This window comes from Triticum dicoccoides, chromosome 4B (genome assembly GCF_002162155.2).
Source record: "Triticum dicoccoides isolate Atlit2015 ecotype Zavitan chromosome 4B, WEW_v2.0, whole genome shotgun sequence".
Lineage (NCBI taxonomy): Eukaryota > Viridiplantae > Streptophyta > Magnoliopsida > Poales > Poaceae > Triticum > Triticum dicoccoides.
The window spans coordinates 575,917,058-575,938,140 of NC_041387.1; the positions used below are offsets into that span (position 1 = coordinate 575,917,058).

Genomic DNA, 21,083 nt, shown 5'->3' on the forward strand with positions numbered 1-21,083 from the left:
GTCTCTGCGGCCGACACACCTCCTGCTGGGTCGTGAGGTACGGCGACGGCGCCACAGGCAGCTCGGCCACCTCGTCGTCTCCGTGGCCCGCACTACAAAAGAACAATAGTTTCCTTTTCATAAAACCGGAGAAACAGTGGACAACTGGAGATGAAAAGGAGCAGGCCAAACTTCTATGTTACAGAACTGAGGCCACCAACATACTATCCCTTCTTGAGACCGCCACATAACTATTTCTCAAATCAAGGGACGCAAGAACTATTTCTCCAAGCAATAGATAAACTACTTCAGACACCATTTTATTTAGCCAATGAGTTGAAAATGTAAACCTACACGACCCCAGACAATATTCCAGCTTCCACTTTCTCAGACTTTTGTCACCTTAGCCCTACCAAAATTCAGGCCATGTAGGTTGTTGTAACTCATAATGCTAATACCTAGGCGAGTGACATATATAGATGAAAGAAACCGACATCGAATGTAAACAGAACAAACAACTGTTAGTTCTGTTGTTGCACAAAAACTTAAGAAAGTACTTCCTCTGTTCTTGAATGCAAGTTCTTTTAGAGATTCCAATATAGACTACATACAGAGTAAAATGAGTGAATCTACACTACAAAATATGTCTATATACATCTGTATGTAGTCCTCATTGAAATTTCTAAAAGACTTACATTTAAGAACGGAGGGAGTAGTATCTACACAGATTGATTAGAAGCAAAGAGAGGAACTTTAAATGGCAGATGTTAGAGAATTAAGCAAATGCCATACTTGAAGATCTTCGCAGAAATATACGGTCCAATTCGGGAACCACACATGCAGTGTTCAGAAGGCATCCATTATTACATCATCATTTATCTGAAATAAGATGACATGCTTTGTTCAACACACATAGTTCAGTAGAAAGTTACAACAAATAGAAAAGAACGTGTGTATTTTACGGCCGGAAGGAATGTAAAAAGCATAAGTATTGTTTGAAGATTTTTAATCCAAAGCTAGAAAATAATCTCAAGAACTAAACAGAGTTGGTCTGACTTAGTATCTGGCCGAATGGCCAGGTCTAAGATCAGAACCTCGGGCTTATGACAACGGCGGAATCTAAGTCATTCCGATTGCACAGTTGGGCTGAATCAACGCACAACAACACGTAAATTGCAAAGACTTTAGTTATTCCCTGCTAGCCATACATGCTCATTTTAGAGCTTTTAGATATATCATATGTCAGCTGAAAGTGGAAGGATATTGTAAAAGGATGGGACTGAATAAGTGCACGACAGCATGTAAAAAGTCCAGTGCTGGTAAATCAAATCACATAGTAAAAGGACATAGTAGGAGGGAGCGAGTGCGGGGAGGGGTGGAGGAGGAGCGAGTGCGGGAGGAGGAGGAGGCGGCGGCGGCTAGGTCTCCACGGCAGATGGCGCTATATATACGTATAGGCGAAGTGACGAAATTGCCCCCGGCGGGGCAGACTATTTACGAGCGGTGGCACGAAACGAGAGTAACCAACAATAAATTTTTTTTATCCGACGGACGAGGTCGTTCCAGGGGTCGATCCGATGGCCCAAGATCCATCAAGCCACCAGATCCGACGGCCAGGAATCCCAAATCGCTGAGGAAGCGGGAGGATCGTCTGGATCCTTATTTCTCGATTCAACGAAGGAAATCGTTGCCACGCCCCAGGCAGTAGCCCAGGCCGCCTGGGGCCTAAATCCGCCTCTGCCTACGCTCCTCCTCCTCCTTCTCCCATGTTGGTCGCCGACGGTCGCCTCCTCCCCTGCTCACTGAGCTGGACTCGAAGTGATCCTACACTCACAGGATGGCGCAACGAGACTGGAAGACAGGAGAAGGGAAGGATGCAGTGGAAGAGGAGGAGACGGCCGGAGTTGGGATAGAACCTCATCTCCTTTTTTTTTTTGGAGAATCACCTTTTTAGGGGATTTTTTTTTGAGTAATAACACATACCTCACCTTTTTTTTTTTGAGAAACAACACACACCTCACCTCGGAAGTGTACTCACTGTGTCTCAGCTTCCAAGCCCATCCGTCTCCCCTATGTGGACCAGGCCCATAGAAAGTACGGCCCAGTTCCTCGCGTGGACAACCCAGGTTACACGTCAAGTTCGGCCCGCTCTGTGTACCCATCGCCTCCTGTGGAAACGCTCCCGTGTCTCTCTCTCTTGCATAGGCGGCGGAACACGACGGCCGCCCAGATCGCCGCCGCGTTCGACGAGGGAGCCGGGGCACTGCAAGCCGGCCTATAGACTGGTTCGGGGATGCGGGCCAGCGGCGCGGCAACTTCGTGGGTGGTGGGGCGGACGCGCATCTCTACGACGACCCGGACGACGCCGCCATCCCGGCGCTCCTCGACTCCCGCTTCGACGGTGATATGGTCGACGCTCAAGCGCCTCCTCGCCTTCCTCTCGCAGGGCTTCTACGTCGCCCACCTCTTCCCGCAGGTCCGGCTAGCGTCCCCCTCATCTCGTCTCATCTCACGCCGCGGATTCCGGCGACTGAATGTGCTTCCGACGCAGGCGGTCATGAACGTGCCGGCATAGTCGCTAGAGGTGAAGAAGCTCGTCTACCTCTACCTGCTCCACTACGCCGAAGTAAGGTCAGCCCCCCTCCATGCCGAGTCAGGCGACAAAATTAAATCATGGCTGTGGGTAATCCTAGTCCTACTCACCTGAACAGACTTGATGCTTTGCACTGGGAGTTTCGAAATTAGAATGTGATGTTGCAATTTAGTTGCCTGAAAAAGTCTGAACCATATGCAGGAAACTGCACTTGTCCCTGGTATAGGAGGGAGGCTGATGGCTAACTGTTGCAAAGGTTGTTGCAGATGAAGGAGGTATCACCATTTTCACTAATTTGGCTAAGTCAACAAATCGACTTGTTGCTGAAGAAGCTGCTGGTGGCCTTTGGAATCTCTCCGTTGGTGAGGAGCACAAGGTTGTTATTGTCTAAATGCTGATTCTTATTGCTTGCTTTGATGTCCGTATCACTCGTGCTAATAATTGATTGATTTCTCATTTTCAGGCGGCTATTGCGGCAGCTGGTGGTATAAAGGCTTTGGTTGATCTTATATTTTGTTGGCCTGCTGGGACTGATGGAGTTCTTGTATGGAACTTTTAAACTTCACATTTTCAGCAACTTCCAACTATACCTGCTGATTTGCTGCCAACCATCCTTTTTGTGACTTTGCTCTACCTCTTTTTCTATTAGGAACGTGCTTCTGGTGTGCTTGCAAACCTAGCTGCTGATGACAAGTGCAGCCTGGAAGTCGCAAAGGCTGGTGGTGTCCATGCTTTGGTTACACTTGCTCGATCATGTAAACTTGAGGGCGTCCTAGAACAGGTAAGCTGCATTGTGTCTTCATGCTTGTCCAGTTTTGTTCTATACGTATAAACTAGTAAAATTTTATGCTATATCTCCTAAATTGTCAACCAATATTACACATTCCGCAGAACAGACACATTTTACGATGTAGGAAAAACATGAGTAAAGAACATACTCCCTCTGTAAAGAAATATAAGTTTATATCACTAAAGTAGCGATCTAAATGCTCTTATATTACTTTACGGAGGGAGTACAAGTTTTCATCTTCAATGCTCCATACTTTTACAGAGGGACACATACCATCTGCAGCTTATTTCTTGCCTATTGAACTTTTGCCCTGCAATATATGCACCATTTCGATCATTTATAGTGCATCTGCCAGGTACCAATGCAAACATTTCTTGCATGGATAGCTACAATTTTATCGTGCTTGTCCAAGAGCACTCTTATGACACGTCCCATGCAAATTTTACAACTCGTGTTCCCAACAAGAAACAGAAGTCTGTAACCTGTGGTATTGAACCCGTGTCTGATATTCCCTCAAAAAACGAAAAAGAGAAACCATGTCTGATATGCTGACTAGCTTCATACCATTTAGGTGTAAGTAGAAAACACACTTTAATATAACATTTTAAATCTTTTAAACCTGCTTGAAACCATTTTGTTTTAGAGGGCAGCCCGGTGCACGTAGCTCCCGCTTGCGCAGGGTCCGGGGAAAGGTCCGGCCACTTTGGGTCTATAGCACGCAGCCTTTCCCTACATTTCTGCAAGAGGCTGTTTCCAGGACTCGAACCCGTGACCTCATGGTCACAAGGCAACAGCTTTATCGCTGCAGCAAGGCTCCCCTCTTCACCTACATTTCGCTAAGGCATTTTGCTTTAGAGCTACTCAAGTATCTGTTTATGAAATAGTAGCAGTTATCCGCTTCATCTTAAGCTCTAGAAGTAAATGCCTTATATACATATTTTGTCCTCTTTATGTTCACCCCTGTTTTGTTATTTACTAATGCTATGTTTGTTATGCATAGGCGGCAAGGGCTCTAGCCAACTTAGCTGCACATGGAGATAACAACAACAATAATGCGGCTGTATGTCAGGAAGCAGGGGCTCTTGAGGCATTAGTGCAACTAACATGTTCTCAAAACGAGGGTGTAAGGTATAGTTCTAATTGACATCCTTTCACTTTTATGGTTTGAAGTTGTAATATTAGCTTTCCTTAATGTATACCACATTGATCTGAGGTAATATTGTGCTTTTTATTTAAAATCCAATCAGGCAAGAGGCTGCTGGTGCTTTGTGGAACCTATCATTTGATGATGGGAATCGTGAAGTTATTGCTGCTGCGGGGGGTGTTGAAGCATTGGTAATACCTTTTATCTTATTAACCAAACTGTCTTACGCTTTGCATTCTTTGACCAACATTACCTGTTAGGTTCTCCATCTAAATTGACATGATCTCTCTGAATAGGTTTGTGCTCAATGGATTAGTGTGAAATACAAAAGTTCAAGTATAATAGTTTTCATACAAAGAAGGCTGAAGTTATTGTGGAGCAATTTAGTTAGAACTGTGTGTCATGAACTCTTAGTATTTAGGGGCAGACATTTAACTAGCAAGCTTGTAACTTCCTCTGAGGAATCATTTATTATGCTGCTAGCCAGGACTCGAAAATGTTTCTTTGGGAATTGTTACTGTGTCACCCGTCTTTTCTTAAGCCTACTTAATAGGAGAGCTCTCTTTTTCACGTATATGGCATTTGTATTTTAGGTTTCACTTGCACAACAATGTCTGAATGCTTCGGAAGGCCTTCAGGAGAGAGCTGCTGGCGCATTATGGGGACTATCTGCCTCAGAATCGAACAGGTAACTTACTATACTAGCATACTATCTAGTTGTTACAATACTCTCACTAGTGATCTGTGGAAGTACTCCCAACAATGCTGCTTATGCATTTTTCTGCTCGAGTTTATATATTCGGCAACTTTTCGAAGTTCACTGAAAGGTCTTACTACTTACTGCCAGTTATTCCATGGTGTCTGCTATTTAAGACATAATGATCCTTGCAGATGCCATCAAAGAGTCTGCCTACCTTTATTCACTAAACTTGAACCACATACCAACTTCCTCTATTTTTAGGAGTGCGTTTGTGATAGTTGCATATGAGATGGACATGTCGATCGGAAATAAATCTTAATGGAAATTCCAATGTACTGATGGAAGTGATAAATGGCTGTGTAGTGTCAATCAAGAAAAGGAAGTCTAGTCAATACTTTAGGGTGTGTTTGGTTTCAGTCACCAAGTGGAATGGAATGGAATGGTCCCATTCCAGTAGAATGGATCGGTTCCGTTCCCGTGTTTGGTTTCAGTTACCAAGTGGAATGGAATGGTTCCGTTCTTGCATTTGGCTAGAGAGATGAAACGAGATGAATTTGATTCAGCCAAAAGGTTTTAAAGTTCTTAAGATACATTTGTTACACTGTTAGAACTGCCAAATAACCTTGGGATTATTAGTTGCTCAAGAAACATGGCTGAACAAGTCATGAGCACCTAAAACAAGAAAAATAAATCCAAAGTATGAATGGTTGGCCATCTCAGTAACAACTACTCAACTCCACAACTACACATTTATGTCAGTGTAAGCGTACTGACAGGAAAAGGATCATAACACACAAGCATCTACAAATCTTATAAGCTGATCCATAGGAATTGTTGTAGTAACCATCCAAACAAAATCTGAAAGGAATTCAAAAACTGCTCATTCAACATTCTTAATTCTGTTTAGCACCTTATTATTTGGTTTCAGAAACACAGACTAAAATAGACAAAGATCAAGAAAATCGAGAGGGTTTCCCCGTGCTCCATCGTGACCCTGTTGTGTGCATGTCCCAGCCAAGCTTGGCTTCCTTCAATAGGAGCTCGCCGCTGACATCCATGTTGCCACCACCTGCCGCTGGTCTTCTCGATCCCCTTGCCGATTATGACCTTATTGTGTGCACATCTCAGCCCAGCTCGGCGTCCTTCGATAGGAGCAGCCGCCGTATCCCGCCGTGTCCCGCCGTAGTAGCCGCCTTACCGCTGCTTGCCCAAAGCGCCCACTGCTAGCCCGCCGCCCCTTCTCCTCTCGGTCTACCACGCCATGAGGAAGAGACGAGGGAGAGGCTGGCGCTGATTGATCGAGAGGCAGAGAGACGAGGGAGTGGCAGCGCTGATGGGAATAGGGTTTGGAGTTGGGAGGGAGGTGAGTGAATCGGCGAGGAAGGTGAGATGCGTCCTGTTCCACGTGATTCCTCTGATTTGGAGGTACGAGTGAGTTCCGGATCTTGGCCGAATATTCGCTTGGTGGGAACTAGTGTTCCAGTTCCATTTGTCTACCAAACACAGGAATGAGGTCAGGTACAGGTCGGACCCATTCCATTCCACTTGGTGACTGAAACCAAAGTTACCAAACACACCCTAAAAGAAGACAAGTCCTGTACCTGTTAAATTGTTAAATTTGAATCTGTTCAGAATCCGTGACTTCTGTTTGGATAGATCGAAAAAATAGGTGATTTGGATACAAATGCATTTCTTTAGAACGGGATGAAACAAACAAACATGAACACCATATGTCATACAAAAAAACATTTTGGAGTATCACTTGGAGAAACTTCTCATACCTTTATGTTCATGAGCCATCTGTATGCAGGGAGAGTCGTGTGCAGCTCTTCATGCGGTGCATAGTGATCCCTCTAGTTCAAATGTTGTATTGTATTTAACATGAAATTTAAAAACATCCTGCCACTTGTATGCCAAATTTGGAACCTAACAATTCATAAACTAGCCTGCTCCATCTCTCCCTTCGTTCGGCTTGAGTGTACTTTGATATTTACAGTCTGTTCTTCTCCATCTCTTCCGCATGGTAGGCTCCTGCTTTGTAAAGGATCTTGACCAAACTGCTCAAAACATTGCACACATATAAATCTTGCTTGCATGGCATTCGGTCGGAAGATTAACCCTCATGATGATGCAGCCGTGGGAAAAAAGGGAAAATTTTGAACATCTTCGAACTTATCATTCACACCATCCTTGTCTAGAATACCGGGTTGGCAATCATCCAAACGAGGAATTTACGGCCTTGATGCTAACCTTTTGGTCCACTCCTGGGGCTTCTTGGTTCATTCTCCCTATTCACTGATCTGAGCCTCCAACTCAGAAGTCAGTACGCTCTTGTCGGCCCGCTACTCCAGTCTCCTGCCTTGCTCGCGGATCTTGTCACCTGTGCATATCATGGCCAACGGCCTGCTCGTCCGCCAGCACCGCACGGCACTTGACCTCGTCTCCATTGACCAGATCCATGTGTGGCTCCCACGTCACCTTGTCTCCACTTAAGATTACAGCTTGAGTAGCACTCCCTCCGATCCATATTAAAACTTGTCCCAAACTTGTCCCTCAAATGGATGTATCTGGCACTAACTTGGTGCTAGATACATCCATTTGTGGGACAAGTTTTTTAGGACGGAGGGAGGACCAAACAGAACACGCTGGAAATGCTACAAATCAAACAGAACACTCCCACGTCACCTTGTCTCCACTTAAGATTTCAGCTTGAGTAGTACCAAACAGAACACTATGGAAATGTTACAAATCAAAGGCACAGAGGCCAGGGGACGATGATCTGATCCAACGGGATCTCCGTCTTCCTCGGCTACTTGCCCACCCTCAGGACCGTCTTTAGCTCGACTGGCACGGCGAGTGGCCTTCTTCCACCGTATGAATCAGGTTTTTTTTTAACGAACAATATGAATCAGGTGGCCCAAGTTGCAGTTTTATTATTCCACCCTCTAGCCCCATCTGGAAGCAGCACTAACAAATCTTGAGCATGGGCCGAAATAAATATCATGTACTCCCTCCAATCCATATTAATTGAGGCATACTTATGAGTATTCATTAGGGTGAGATAGTATATACCTCACAAGATCTAACCAGTGCACTGTGCTTGCATATTGTGTGCAATAATATAGGTAGCATATATGACTTTGGTATGATAATAACTCACTAGCTCAGTTCTCACATACTGAACTAGAAAGAATTTATGACCGTCAGTAAGCTCATCCCCTCAAATAAATGGCAGTCTTGTCTGGACTGAATCGACAAGAGTCTTATACACTTGCGCGCGGGGTGGGGGGGGGATATTTTTCTTACAAAAGAGGAGAATAATCTTTGGTATGGTACTGTATAGCGTAGGGATGTTTGCATCAATCTTGTTATAGTTTCTTAGTTGTTTGTATGCATTGGGCATAGGATTGGAATAATATGAACATCTTGGAGCATCTCTAGCAGATTCCCTAAACTTTAATCCCTATAATTGACATTTGGTTCACGCAATTCATTGAACACTTTGTCCGCAAGCATGTCGTACACACGCATTGAGCTAGATCCACCGCACACACATTGAACTTGATAAATCCATCATGCATACATTGAAAAAACCATTGGCAGCTTTCCATTATGAACCGAACCCAACTAATTCAAACCATCATATAGATTCCGACGAAATAAATCGTTGACATGGTTGTTGCCGTTGTCCGTACCCCACAAATCAAACCCAACCCAAGTCAAAAGCTAGTGTCTCTAGTTTCTCATCAAATCTACATGAAATTTATACATATACATACTACACAGCTGGCTCCCACCCGTCATCCTCTCCCTTTTCTCTCTCTTGCCACCAAGTGGGCCTTAGCTGCTGAGTACTGCTATGCGATTTAGCGATATGTTTAGGAAGTAGTGGAAGAAAATAGCCCGCCTAGGCGAAGGTTAACCGTACTAGGATCTAGGCAACAAGAAAATGCCTAGCAATTCCTTTATCCTCGCTAGGGAGTCTAGATCTCCATATAATGAGCTCCAATATTATTACGGGCTTATAAGGATGGCTAGTAGAGTTTGTTAATAATCTCTGTTTTCAAGGCGTCCCTAAGGCGTCGCCTAGGCGACGCTTAGGCGTCAGGGCGCCCTGCGAGGGCAAGGCGTCCACCTCGCCTTAGGTGGGTGTCTAAGGCGTCCGCCTTAAGCTATAAGGCGTCCGAGGCGTCTGCCTAGGCGTCCGAGGCGTTGCCTTAGTCCATTTTGGACGCCTTAGCTTGCCAGGCAGGCAGGGGAGCTGTTTTAGGCGGGAAACTGGAATCATGTTGGCGCCAACAGGTAAGAGGGGAGAAAGAGAGAGAGAGAAACAGCCCCCAATCCACACACTCCTCCCCCTCCTTCTCTTCAGTGGCTCCTCTCCAGCAGATCTGGTTCCTCCTCCTCTCCAGCAGCTCCTCCCCCTCCTCTCCAACGGTTCCTCCTCTCCAGCAGCTCCTCCTCTTCCTCCTGTCCAGCAGCTCCTCCTCCTCTTCCTCCTGTCCAGCAGCTCCTCCTCATCCTCCTGTCCAGCAGCTCCTCCTCTGCAGTACAGCAACAACAAGCAAGAGCAACAGTAAGGTATACCTCCCTCTCCCTTCTCCCACACCCTCCTCTGCTCTCTTTCTTCTTTGCTGGACTGTTTTGTGCTAGCTGGTTGGTGGTTGCTCACTTGTCTCTTATAGTGGTTAGTGCCTTAGTGGCCAGGCATATGTTAGTGATTAGTTTAATGATACTGGGGTTAGTGCCTTAGTGGATGCTCCTTGGTTGAATAAAATAATGCATGCTGCTGGCCTGTTGGGTGGATTAGAATAAAGGCTAGTTGAATACTGATGCATGATGTGTTGTGCTCAACAATGGATTAGTTTAATGACTAGTTGAATGCTGATTAGTTTAATGGCTAGTTGATTGTCGCTGTTTGCTACATCTGCATGAGTAGAGTAGTTTAGTTGCTGCCACAGCAGCCTTTTCATATGCCATGGCAGCCCTTTTATCAGTTATGCTAATATTCCTTTGTGTTTGGTTGTTTGCTGCAGGTAGTAGAAGTGTAGCACCATGGATGGAAATGCAGCAGCTGATGGGGGTGAGCCCACCTACGATCCAATGAAAGATCCAACAAGGAAGCCACAACGGTCAAATGATCCGGGATGGAACTATGGATATTGGTCTGAGCCTCCAAATCGGGATCTTGTTGTGTGCGCTCTTTGTGGCAAGATAACTTCTGGAGGGATCAAGAGGCATAAAGAGCATCTTGCGGGCGTCGGGGGAGATGCAATTGGTTGTCCTAAGGCCACCACACAATTGAGGAGAGAAATGGGAACATATTTGGAGCAAAATAGGAGGATCAAGGGAGTAGTAGATGTAGATGATGTTCAGGAGGTTGTGGAGGTGAGTTCAGTTGGAGCAAACATCGCCTCTAAAAGGCCAAGCTCAGGGACAGCAGCCAAACAGAATAAGAAAGCGTTTATCACCAACATGCAAGGTAAAAAGAAGTCTGTTTCTGTTGTGTCTGCCGCCAATAGTTCCAAGCCAATTGTTGCCATGCTACGAAGAACACCCGAGGATCTTGTAGATGAAAGACGCTCTGGGTGTTCTCAAAGCACCATGGAGTCCAGCACAAAGACTCCAGAAGAGAGGCAGTATGTCAATATGCAGTGGGCATTGTTCTTTTACGAGTGTGGCATTCCATTCAACGCTGCAAGTAGTAGGCAGTTTGAGGTTGCAATTGAAGCCTCTTGTCAATATGGGTCAGGTTACAAGCCTCCTAGTGCACATGAGCTGAGAGAGAAATTGCTTAATGATTGTGTGAAGGAAACAGGACTTTTGAGGAGGCAACACGAGGCAGCATGGAAAAAATATGGATGCACACTCATGTCGGATGGCTGGTCGGATAAAAGAGGACGCCATTTGATTAACTTCCTTGTTAATAGTCCAGAGGGCACTTTCTTCTTGGAGTTGGTTGATGCCTCAAGTGTATGTCATGATGGTGATATGATAGCTGATTTGCTTGAGAAGAGAATTCTGGATGTTGGAAAAGAGAATGTGGTACAAGTTATCACCGATAATGGTGCTAATTACAAGAAAGCTGGCCACCTTCTAATGGAGAGGATGCCTACTCTATATTGGAGCCCATGTGCATGTCATTGCTTGGACCTAATGTTGGAAGATATAGGAAAGTTGAAGGCATTTAAGAAGCCTATTGCAGGGGCTAGACATGTCACAACTTTCATCTATAGACATGGAAGACTTCTTAGTCTAATGAGGAAGGCCACGGGTGGGGATCTTGTGAGACCAGCAGCCACTCGTTTTGCCACAGCCATCCTCACACTTAGGAGTTTGGCCAATGACGATCAAGAGCCAACTAATGTTGACCAAGATGGTGAAGACAACACCAATGCCAATGAGTTTGATGATGATGACTTTTGATTGAGACTTTGAGAGTGGAGAGACATGAGAGAGCTGAGCTGGCCACCTTTATCCCTTTTGCTATGCTGGAATTATCTATTATTCTGTTTGTCTTATGTGGAATTATCTATTATTCTGTTTGTCTTATGTGGACCATTGCAGATTGCAGTTGCACTCATACTTGCTATCTTTCTTTCCACTTTTGTTTGCTGCCTCACTTTTATTTCTATTTTTTGTGGAATGTGCATTGGTAAGTGATACATTATTCTAACATATTTGTTCATGACTTCATGTTGATGCAGAATTCTGTTGGAGAGAAAAGCAAGTGCAAAGAGGATGGGGGCTCTACAACAATCAGTTGCAAGGTGTGTATGGCTGTATGCCTAGTTGCTTAATGCCTACCAAATTCTACTTAATTCTGTTGCTTACAAGTCTCTAAGGCGTCGCCTCGCCTTATGCCTCAGCGCTTAGGCAGTGAGGCGCCCCCCAGCGCCTCGCCTCGCCTTACCGCCTTAAAAACATAGTTAATAATTCTGGCAAGTATATCTTGTGTAGATGATCAATAGTATCCATAGTTTGATTTTGCTATATCATGTAGTATTTTATTCAATGTCTCATGGAAGTGGCCCCTGTTTGCTAGATGCAACAAATGACAATAGTTTCTGTGGTTCTTTTTTATAACATGCAAAAAACGGTAACATACTGCATTGATGATTGTCTATCGGCACAGAGCCAAATATTTGATTATCTCATGTAGTAAATAGATGATGTGATTTCCAGTAATATTTTCAGTCACCTCTGAATGTAGTACATTATTGTCCTGTTTTATGTTGTCCACATGAAGGTTGTTCTTCTCACTCAACAGATCTGCAGCTATCAGTAATATGATGAGTTGTTGTTTTGTTTCCAGGCCATGGTTCTTCCATCCCACCCTTATCTTCTCAAGGAAACACACATCAGTATTCTTCATGTGGTGGTGCATACCAGAGTGGTAGTACAACAAAAAAGATTGATATCCCGAATGGAAGGTATGCTACTTGGGAGTTTACTCGTTTGGTTTTTGCATTCTAACATCATGTGGGTTTAATTATCAATTTTTTATGTTACTGTATTTTTTGTCTCGATTTATATTTCTCTACTTGACCTTCCTTTTCCATTGTTAGCTTTTGAAACTCTTCTCTTTAGTTACGATATACCCTATATTCTTGTCAAAATGTACATGTCCAAAACGTTATCTCAACGGGTTGTCTTGTAAAACAAGGTGGTCATGGAGCAGCAGCAGTATGGCTTTGACATGATTGTATACTTTATACAATTGTGTGCTTGCTTCTGAGATGTTCAGAGACGCACAATAAATCTGGAATTATATTTGTAATTTGCGCAATCTCTTTGTTATTAGCTGCTATGCTCTGTGTAGTCTCTCTGTTGAAGATACTAGAAATATTTGAACAATCATAGTTAAATACTGGCAAATCCATACTTTCATTGGGAGGTTTATATACCCTATACGTCTTCACCACATATCATACTGGTGCTTGTGGTATCCATATATCCACATATCTATTGATCATTATCTTGACATAAGGCCAAATTAGTGTCAGTAACTAGTTCTAAGGGCTGCACACATCAGTCCCGGAGGCAGATTTGTTACTACCTAATGTTAATATACTTGATGCTGATGGATGGAAGATAAAATTATGAACTACTCCCTCTGTTTTGGTATAAAAGTCTCAAGTTGTACCATTGGAGTATACCATTAGAATATAATACATACCTGGTCTTGTCCTGTCAAATTTTCGTTTGCTATTTCTGTACATCTTTGGCCCACAATACCATTTCTCTTTTTTAAAATCCAGGGTACTTCCAGAATTCATCTAAAGTTTCCTCTTTCCAATGATACTACTTCTGTAAACTTTGGAGCCCTTCGCACATATTGTTTATTGATTGTGTGTTAATTTTATTTTTCCAACGAGTAGAAATCATTATCTTTCGAAAGATTCAAGGACGTTCCAGGAGTGACCAGTACCATTGAAGACTTTGCTGAGCGAGGCAAGCAACCTACTTTGATCATGTTGAACCCATATATGCATTACACTTAGAATTATTTTTCATCCATAAAGTATTGTTTACTAGTATTGCTATTAAGTAAATTAGCTAGGGTTTAGCTATGCCCTATGTGCTTGATATTGACACCCCTTTGACATTCTTATGCTAACTAAATTAGCTAGGGTTTAGCTATGCTTTATGTGCTTGATATTTGACACCCTCCTTTGATGATACCCCTCCTTCCTAACCATGTAGTGGTCACAAATAAATGTGGGTCATATGTGCAAGTTTAATAGTAATGCTTAGCCATGCTAGTCACATAAATCATAGGACTTGGGAAGAATCTTTGTTACTCATAAATGTTTTACAAAAACCCAAGGGTGTCACTAATGCCCATGGTATGATTCTGAAAATAAGGTTATATAAAATGGAGATTTAGTTAGGTGATTGTGATCTTTGACGAGATAGTCAGTTCGGTGGATTATAAAAATTTATGTATAGTAAATGAGCATGGTGGTTATTGTATTGGCGGATAAATGGAACTTCAATTAACTTGAAGCAATTTGGATTTAGTAAGGCGATTACGATCTTGAACCAAATTTCATGGTGGATTAGAAGTTTTTGATGCATTTATTTAGTTCATTGTGATCTTGAGGAGATAGTCAAAGATGTCCGGTGGATTAATTAATCTAGGACAATTTGTATTTAGTTAGGTGATTGTGATATTGAACTGTATTTCATGATAAATTATGAGATTTTAGGTGGATTTAGTTACGTGATTTAATCTTGAGAAGATAGTCTAAAATGATCGGTTGATTATGAGATTTTAGGTATGGTAGATGAGCATGGTGATTATTATATTGGTGGATAGATAGATCTTTAATTTTGTTTGGAACATTTTGAATTTAGTTAGGTGATTGTGATCTTAAACCAAATTTCACGATGAATTATGAGGTTTTGGTTGGGTTTAGTTAGGTGATTGTGATCTTGACGAGCTAATAAAAGATGTTTGGTGGATTATGTGAATTTAGGTCTAGTAGGTGAGCATGGTGGTTATTATATCGGTGAATAGGTAAATTTTTAATAAACTTGAGAAAATTTGGATTTAGTTAGGCGATTGTGATCTTTGAACTAAATTTCATGGTGGATTACGATCTTTTAGATGGATTTAGTCAGTTGATTGTGATCTGGAGGAGATACTCAAAGATATTCGATGGATTAAATATCCTTGAATAATTTGAATTTCGTTAGGCTATTGTGATATTGAACTGTATTTCACGATGATTTATGTGATTTTAGGTGGATTTAATTATGTTATTATGATCTTGAGAAGATGGCAAAGATGTTAGTGGATTTTAAGATTTTAGGTCTAGTATGTGAGCATGGGGACTATTATATTGGTGGATAGACAGACCTCTAATTTAGTTTGAAACAATTTGAATTTTGAATTTAGTTAGATGATTGTGATATTTTAACCAAATTCATGGTGGATTTTGATGTTTGGGTTGGATTTAGTTAAGTGATTGTGATCTTGACGAGATAGTCAAAGATGTTCGATGGATTATGTCAGAATTTATGTCTAGTAAGTGAGCACACTAGTTATTGTATTTGGTGGATAAATGGATTTTTAGTTAACTTGGAGTAATTTGGATTTAGTTAGGCGATTGTGATCTTGAACCAAATTTCATGGTGAATTACGAGATTTTAAATGAATTTAATTAGTTGATTGAAATCTTGAGAAGATAGTCCAAGATGTTCGGTGGATTAATTAATATTTTTTTGAACACAGTACAAGCGCAAGCGCTATATAAACGTGCATACACTCACCCCTATGAACGCACACACGCACACCCTACCGCTATGAGCACCTCCGAGAGACTAAGCCGGCATATCATCTTGAGATTTTATGAAGTCATCGTAGGCGCCTTGTAGTCGATGAGAACAATTTGTATGTAGTTCGGTGATTGTGATATTGAACCAAATTTCTCGGTGATTTATTTGATTTTAGGTGGATTTAGTTAGGTGATTGAGTCTTTGAGAAGAAAGTCAAAATGTTCAGTGGATTATGAGATTTTAGGTATGGTAAATGAGCAAGGTGATTATTATATTAGTAGATAAACAAATATTTAAAATTTAGTTTGGATCGATTTGGATTTAGGTAGGTGACTGTGATCTTTTAACCTAATTTTACAATGGATTATGAGGTTTTGGTTGGATTTAGTTAGGTGCTTGTGATCTTGACAAGGTAGTCAAAGATGTTCGGTGGATTAATATGTCTAGTAAGCGAGCATGATGGTTATTACATTGGTGGATAAATGGATCTTTAATAAGCTTGAAGATATTTGAATTTAGTTAGGCGATTGTGATCTTGAACCAAATTTCATGGTGGATTACGAGATTTTAGATGGATTTGATTAGTTGATTGCGATTTTGAGGAAATAGTAAAAGATGTTCGGTGGATGAATTAATCTTGAACAATTTGGATTTAGTTAGGTGATTGTGATATTGAACCAAATTTCTTGGTGGTTTATGACATTTTAGTTGGATTTAGTTAGGTGATTGTGTCTTCAGAGGATAGTCAAAGATGTTCGGTGATTATGATATTTTAGGTCTAGTCGATGAGCATGGTAATTATTATATTGGTGGATAAACAGATATTTAATATAGCTTGGAACAATTTGGATTTAGTTAGGTGATTGTGATTTTAACCAAATTTTAGGATGGATTATGAGGTTTGATTAGGATTAGTTAGGTGATTGGGATCTTGACGAGCTAGTAAAAGATGTTAGGTAGATTATGTGAATTTAGGTCTAATAGGTGAGCATCTTGATTATTATATTGGTGGATAAATATTTTTTTTATAAACTTGGAAAAAAATTGGATTTAGCTAGGCGATTGTGATCTTGAACCAATTTTATGGTGGATTATGAGCTTTTTGATGGATTAGTTAGTTGATTGTGATCTTGAGGAGATAGTCAAAGATATTCGATGTATTACTTAACTTGAACAATTTGGATTTTGTTAGGTGATTGTGATATTGAACTAAATTTCTCTGTGATTTATGAGATTTTAGTTGGATTTAGTTAGGTGATTGTGTCTTGAGAAGATAATCAAAGATGTTTAATGGGTTATGCGATTTTAGGTCTAATAAATGAGCATGGTGATTATTATATTGGTGGATAAACAAATATTTAATTAGTTTGAAACAATTTGGATTTAGTTCGGTGATGATGATGATCTTTTGACCTAATTTTACGATGGATTATAAGGTTTTGGTTGGATTTAGTTAGGTGATTGTGATTTTGATGAGCTAGTAAAAGATGTTCAGTGGATCATGTGAATTTGGGTCTAGCAAGTGAGCATATTGGTGGGTAGAAATAAGGGCCACACGAGTGACTCAAGGCGATGATGCAACTACTGAAAATAACTGGTAAACAAGGCAATAGAGGCAGAGAGACTGGGGGTGATGGCAGCAGATGGACTTCGAGCTAGCATCCCACCTGCCAGTGCACTCTCCGTTCCCCATTGATCCGGTTTGGTGTCCTTGTCCTGTTTGCGGATTTGTGTCACGCACTTGATTAAGCATCCCATGTTCTCCTAATGTGCGCCCTTGGTCTTGACGATAGGTAGCGCCGTGTTCTTGGGCGCGTCCCGTGGGTAAAATTCAGGTATGCGTCGATTGTCTGAGCTGTTGCTCGCCATTGTGCCGCCCAGCGAGGGAACACGGGATGTGGGATCAAGACAGCACACATAGCAACCCGCCACCAGGCAACGGACGCCCATCCGGACTTACAGGGAGTGGAGATGGACACAAATGTGGATGTTGAGCTCCATAGTAGTCTCAAGTGTGTGCTCATCAGTAAGAGCAGCACGAGCAAGAAGGTCCTGGATATACTCCTCTTAGGAAATAAAGAAGCCATTAAAGCTCGAAGAAACCTCAATCTTAAGGAAGTAGTGACTTTAGTAAACATGGAGCAATTTGGATTTACTTAGGCGATTGTGATCTTGAACAAATTTCATGGTGAATTACGAGATTCTTCAATGGATTTAGTTGATTGTGATCTTGAGGAGATAGTCAAAGATGTTCGGTATATTAATTAATCTTGAATAATATGGATTTAATTAGGTGATTGTGTCTTGAGATGATAATCAAAGATGTTTCGTGGATTATGAGATTTTAGGTCTAGTAGATGAGCATGGTGATTATTATATAGTTAGGTGAATGTGATTTTGACGAGCTAGTAAAAGATGTTCGGTGAACTATTGTGAATTTAGGTCTAGTAGGTGAGCATGTTGATTATTATATTGGCGGATAAATAAATCTTTAATAAATTTTGAACAATTTGGATTTAGTTAGACGACTGTGTCCTTGTGAACCAAATTTCATGGTGGATTATGAGATTTTTGATGGATTAGTTAGTTGATTCTGATCTTCAAGAGATAGTCAAAGATGTTTGGTGGATTAATTAAAAATCTTGAACAATTTGGATTTAGTTAAGTGGTTGCGATACTGAATTGAATTTCACGCTAGATTATGAGATTGTATGTGGATTTAGTTAGGTGATTGTGTCTTGAGAATATTGTCAAAGATGTTTGCTAGTCTATGAGATTTTAGGTTTAGTAGATGAGAATGGTGATTATTATATTGGTAGATAAACAAATCTTTAATTTAGTTTGGAACAATTTTGACTCATTTAGGTGATTTTTATTTTTCAACCAAATTTACGATTGATTTTGAGATTTTTTTGGATTTAGTTAGGTGACTGATCTTGACAAGATAGTCAAATATGTTTGGTGAATTATGTTAATTTAGGTCTAGTAAGTGAGCATTGTGGTAATTATATTGGTGGATAGATGGATCTTCCGTAAAAATGAAGCAATTTGGATGTAGTTAGGCGATTGTGAACAAATTTCACGGTCGATTACAAGATTTTCAATAAATTCGGTTAGTAGATTGTGATCTTGGGGGATGTCAAAGATGTTCGGTGGATTAATTAAATCTCGAACACTTTTGATTTAGTTAGGTGATTGCGATATTGAACCAAATGTTTTGGTGATTTATGATATCTTAGTTGGATTTAGTTAGATGATTGTGTCTTCAGAAGATAGTCAAGGATGTTCGGTGGATTATGAGATTAGGTTTAGTAGATGAGTATGACAATTATTATATTGGTGGATAAACAAATATTTAATTTAGTTTGGAACAATTTAGATTTAGTTAGGTGATTGTGATATTGAACCAAATTTCTTTGATTTATGAGATTTTAGTTGGGGTGATTGTGTCTTGAGAAGATAGTCAAATATGTTTGGTGGATTATGAGATTTTGGGTCTAATAGATGAGCATAGTGATTATTATATTGGTGGATAAACAGATAAACTGATATTTAATTTGGTTGCAATTTGGATTTAGTTAGGTGATTGTGATCCTTTAACTGAATTTTATGGTGGATTGTAAGGTTTTGGTTGGATTTATTAGGTGATTGTGATTTTGGCGAGCTAGTAAAAGATTTACGGTGGATTATGTGAATTTAGGTCTAGTACATGAGCATGTTGATTATTATATTGGTGGATAAATGAGTCTTTAGAAACATGGAGCAATTTGATTTAGTTAGGCAATTGTGATCTAGTACAAATTTCATGGTGGAGATTTGCAATGGATTTAGTTGATTGTGATCTTGAGGAGATAGTCAGAGATGTTCGGTGGATAAATTAATCTTGAACAATTTGGATATAGTTAGGTGATTGTGATATTGAACCAAATTTCTCTATGATTTATCGGATTTTAGTTGGATTTAGTTAGGTAATTGTGTCTTGAGATGATAATCAAATGTGTTTGGTGGATTATGAGATTTTAGGTCTAGTGGATGAGCATGGTGATTACTATATTGGTGGATAAACATATATTTAATTTAGTTTGGAACAATTTGGATTTAGTTAGGTGGTTGTGATCTTTTGACCAAATTTTACTGTAGATTACGAGGTTTTGGTTGGATTTAGTTAGGTGATTGGATCTTGATGAGCTAGTAAAAGATGTTAGGTGGATTATGCGAATTTAGTCTAGTAGGTGAGCATGTTGGTTATTATATTGGTGGATAAATATTTAATTTTGGACAATTTGCATTTAGTTAGGTGATTGTGATATTGACCCAAATTTCTCCGTGATTTATGAGATTTTAGTTGTGTTTATTTAGGTGATTGTGTTTTGAGAAGATAGTCAAAGATGTCTGGTGGATTATGAGATTTTAGGTCTAATAGATGCGCATGGTGATTATTATATTGGTGGATAAATGAATCTTTAATAAATTTGGAATAATTTGGATTTAGTTAGCCGACTGTGATCTTGAATCAAATTTTATGGTGGATTACGAGAGTTAGTTTGGCGGCACTCCGCTTCTTCCTTGAGGAGCATGTGCAGTGCGGTGGTGCGGGGGCTCGTGCGGCCTGCGGAGGCCTCAGAAGGTGGGCGGTGACACCTGCAACTTGTGCACAATGGCGACTCCATGCATCTCCTGCGCCCCGCAACCCTCTCCTTCCTGGCATACTCCATGCATCTCCTGCGCCCCGCAACCCTCTCCTTCCTGGCATAGCAGGAGCAGGAGCAAGGATGCCGAGGCGGTTCAGGTTTGCCTCCACCTCCTCTCTCCCCCCTCTCACTCTGGTCTCCCTTTTTTGTCTCATTCTGCGGCTTCATTCAAGCATATATTTTAAATTGCTAGGTATTCCAGGTAGTTAATTAGCCTATCTATGGACTGCACCTACATTTGATGTTAGAACTCTTGCTAAATATTTTTCCCACTGAAAGTGTCAAAGAATATACAACTTGGTATGAAGAAGTTTTCTTATGGGGAAATAAAGATTCTTGTATGCAGAACTATTTGGGCTCCCTCAGCTGTATCAGTTGGTTTTAGTTCTCAGATTTTTACTTTGCCTTTTTTTACAAAAAAAATTGGATGTATGAATCTGAGATCTGGACCTCAAGTTCACCGCTTTTCTTTTCATCTGCAGTCGCGAGGAAGAGTAGGAAGATCAGGCAGAGAGGGTTTCACACACCTCTTCTACACTGACAAGTCTTTGCTTTTCAGGATTGCCATGGTGAGCTGCTGCTGTAATGCTTTAATTTCTTTTGTTTTGTCACTTTGTTAAACTTTGTTATCTTATTCTGATGCTATGATTTGTGATGGCTAGATGAGATTTGTGGTGAAAAGTCTCTTTTATTTTGTTTACCTACAGATCTTGAATGCACGATTGATAATTTTGTTGGATAGGTTAGAAATCTAAGTAATAGACATTTTAAAGGATTTAGTTGGTAAACATGGAAAGCCAAGAAAAATATATAGCTTACTTACAGTGTTGGTTGGAATCGCTCTGCGGCAGGCTCACTGATGGACTTGAAGTATGCCTAATCTTGGACTGCATTTATTGCCT

At 41.0% G+C, this 21,083-nt stretch overlaps 1 protein-coding gene and 1 long non-coding RNA gene across 2 annotated transcripts in view; both read left to right on the forward strand.

Moving 5' to 3' along the window:
• The first annotated feature begins 2,272 nt into the window (after nt 1–2,272).
• LOC119292827 (protein ARABIDILLO 1-like) lies at nt 2,273–10,457 on the forward strand. The gene is made up of 10 exons (XM_037571522.1): nt 2,273–2,455; nt 2,555–2,605; nt 2,774–2,792; nt 2,839–2,948; nt 3,036–3,116; nt 3,222–3,353; nt 4,363–4,490; nt 4,610–4,697; nt 5,100–5,194; nt 10,243–10,457. The coding sequence occupies exons 1-10, from the start codon at nt 2,273–2,275 to the stop codon at nt 10,244–10,246; spliced, it is 891 nt and encodes a 296-aa protein (XP_037427419.1). The 3' UTR covers nt 10,247–10,457.
• Nucleotides 10,458–13,591: 3,134 nt separating this feature from the next.
• LOC119291517 overlaps nt 13,592–21,083 on the forward strand; it is a 14,388-nt gene continuing 6,896 nt past the window's right edge. The window contains exons 1-2 of the long non-coding RNA XR_005142483.1: nt 13,592–20,279; nt 20,664–20,750. This is a non-coding gene — a long non-coding RNA (uncharacterized LOC119291517). The remainder of the gene's footprint in view (nt 20,280–20,663; nt 20,751–21,083) is intronic.

Bases quoted from the DNA above. Each gene is read 5' to 3' on its own strand.
- LOC119292827 (XM_037571522.1), top strand. From the start codon at position 2,273: ATGCGGGCCAGCGGCGCGGCAACTTCGTGGGTGGTGGGGCGGACGCGC. The intron at 3,117-3,221 runs GTATGGAACTTT...TTTTTCTATTAG, and splicing joins CTGGGACTGATGGAGTTCTT to GAACGTGCTTCTGGTGTGCT. The intron at 4,491-4,609 runs GTATAGTTCTAA...AAATCCAATCAG, and splicing joins TCTCAAAACGAGGGTGTAAG to GCAAGAGGCTGCTGGTGCTT.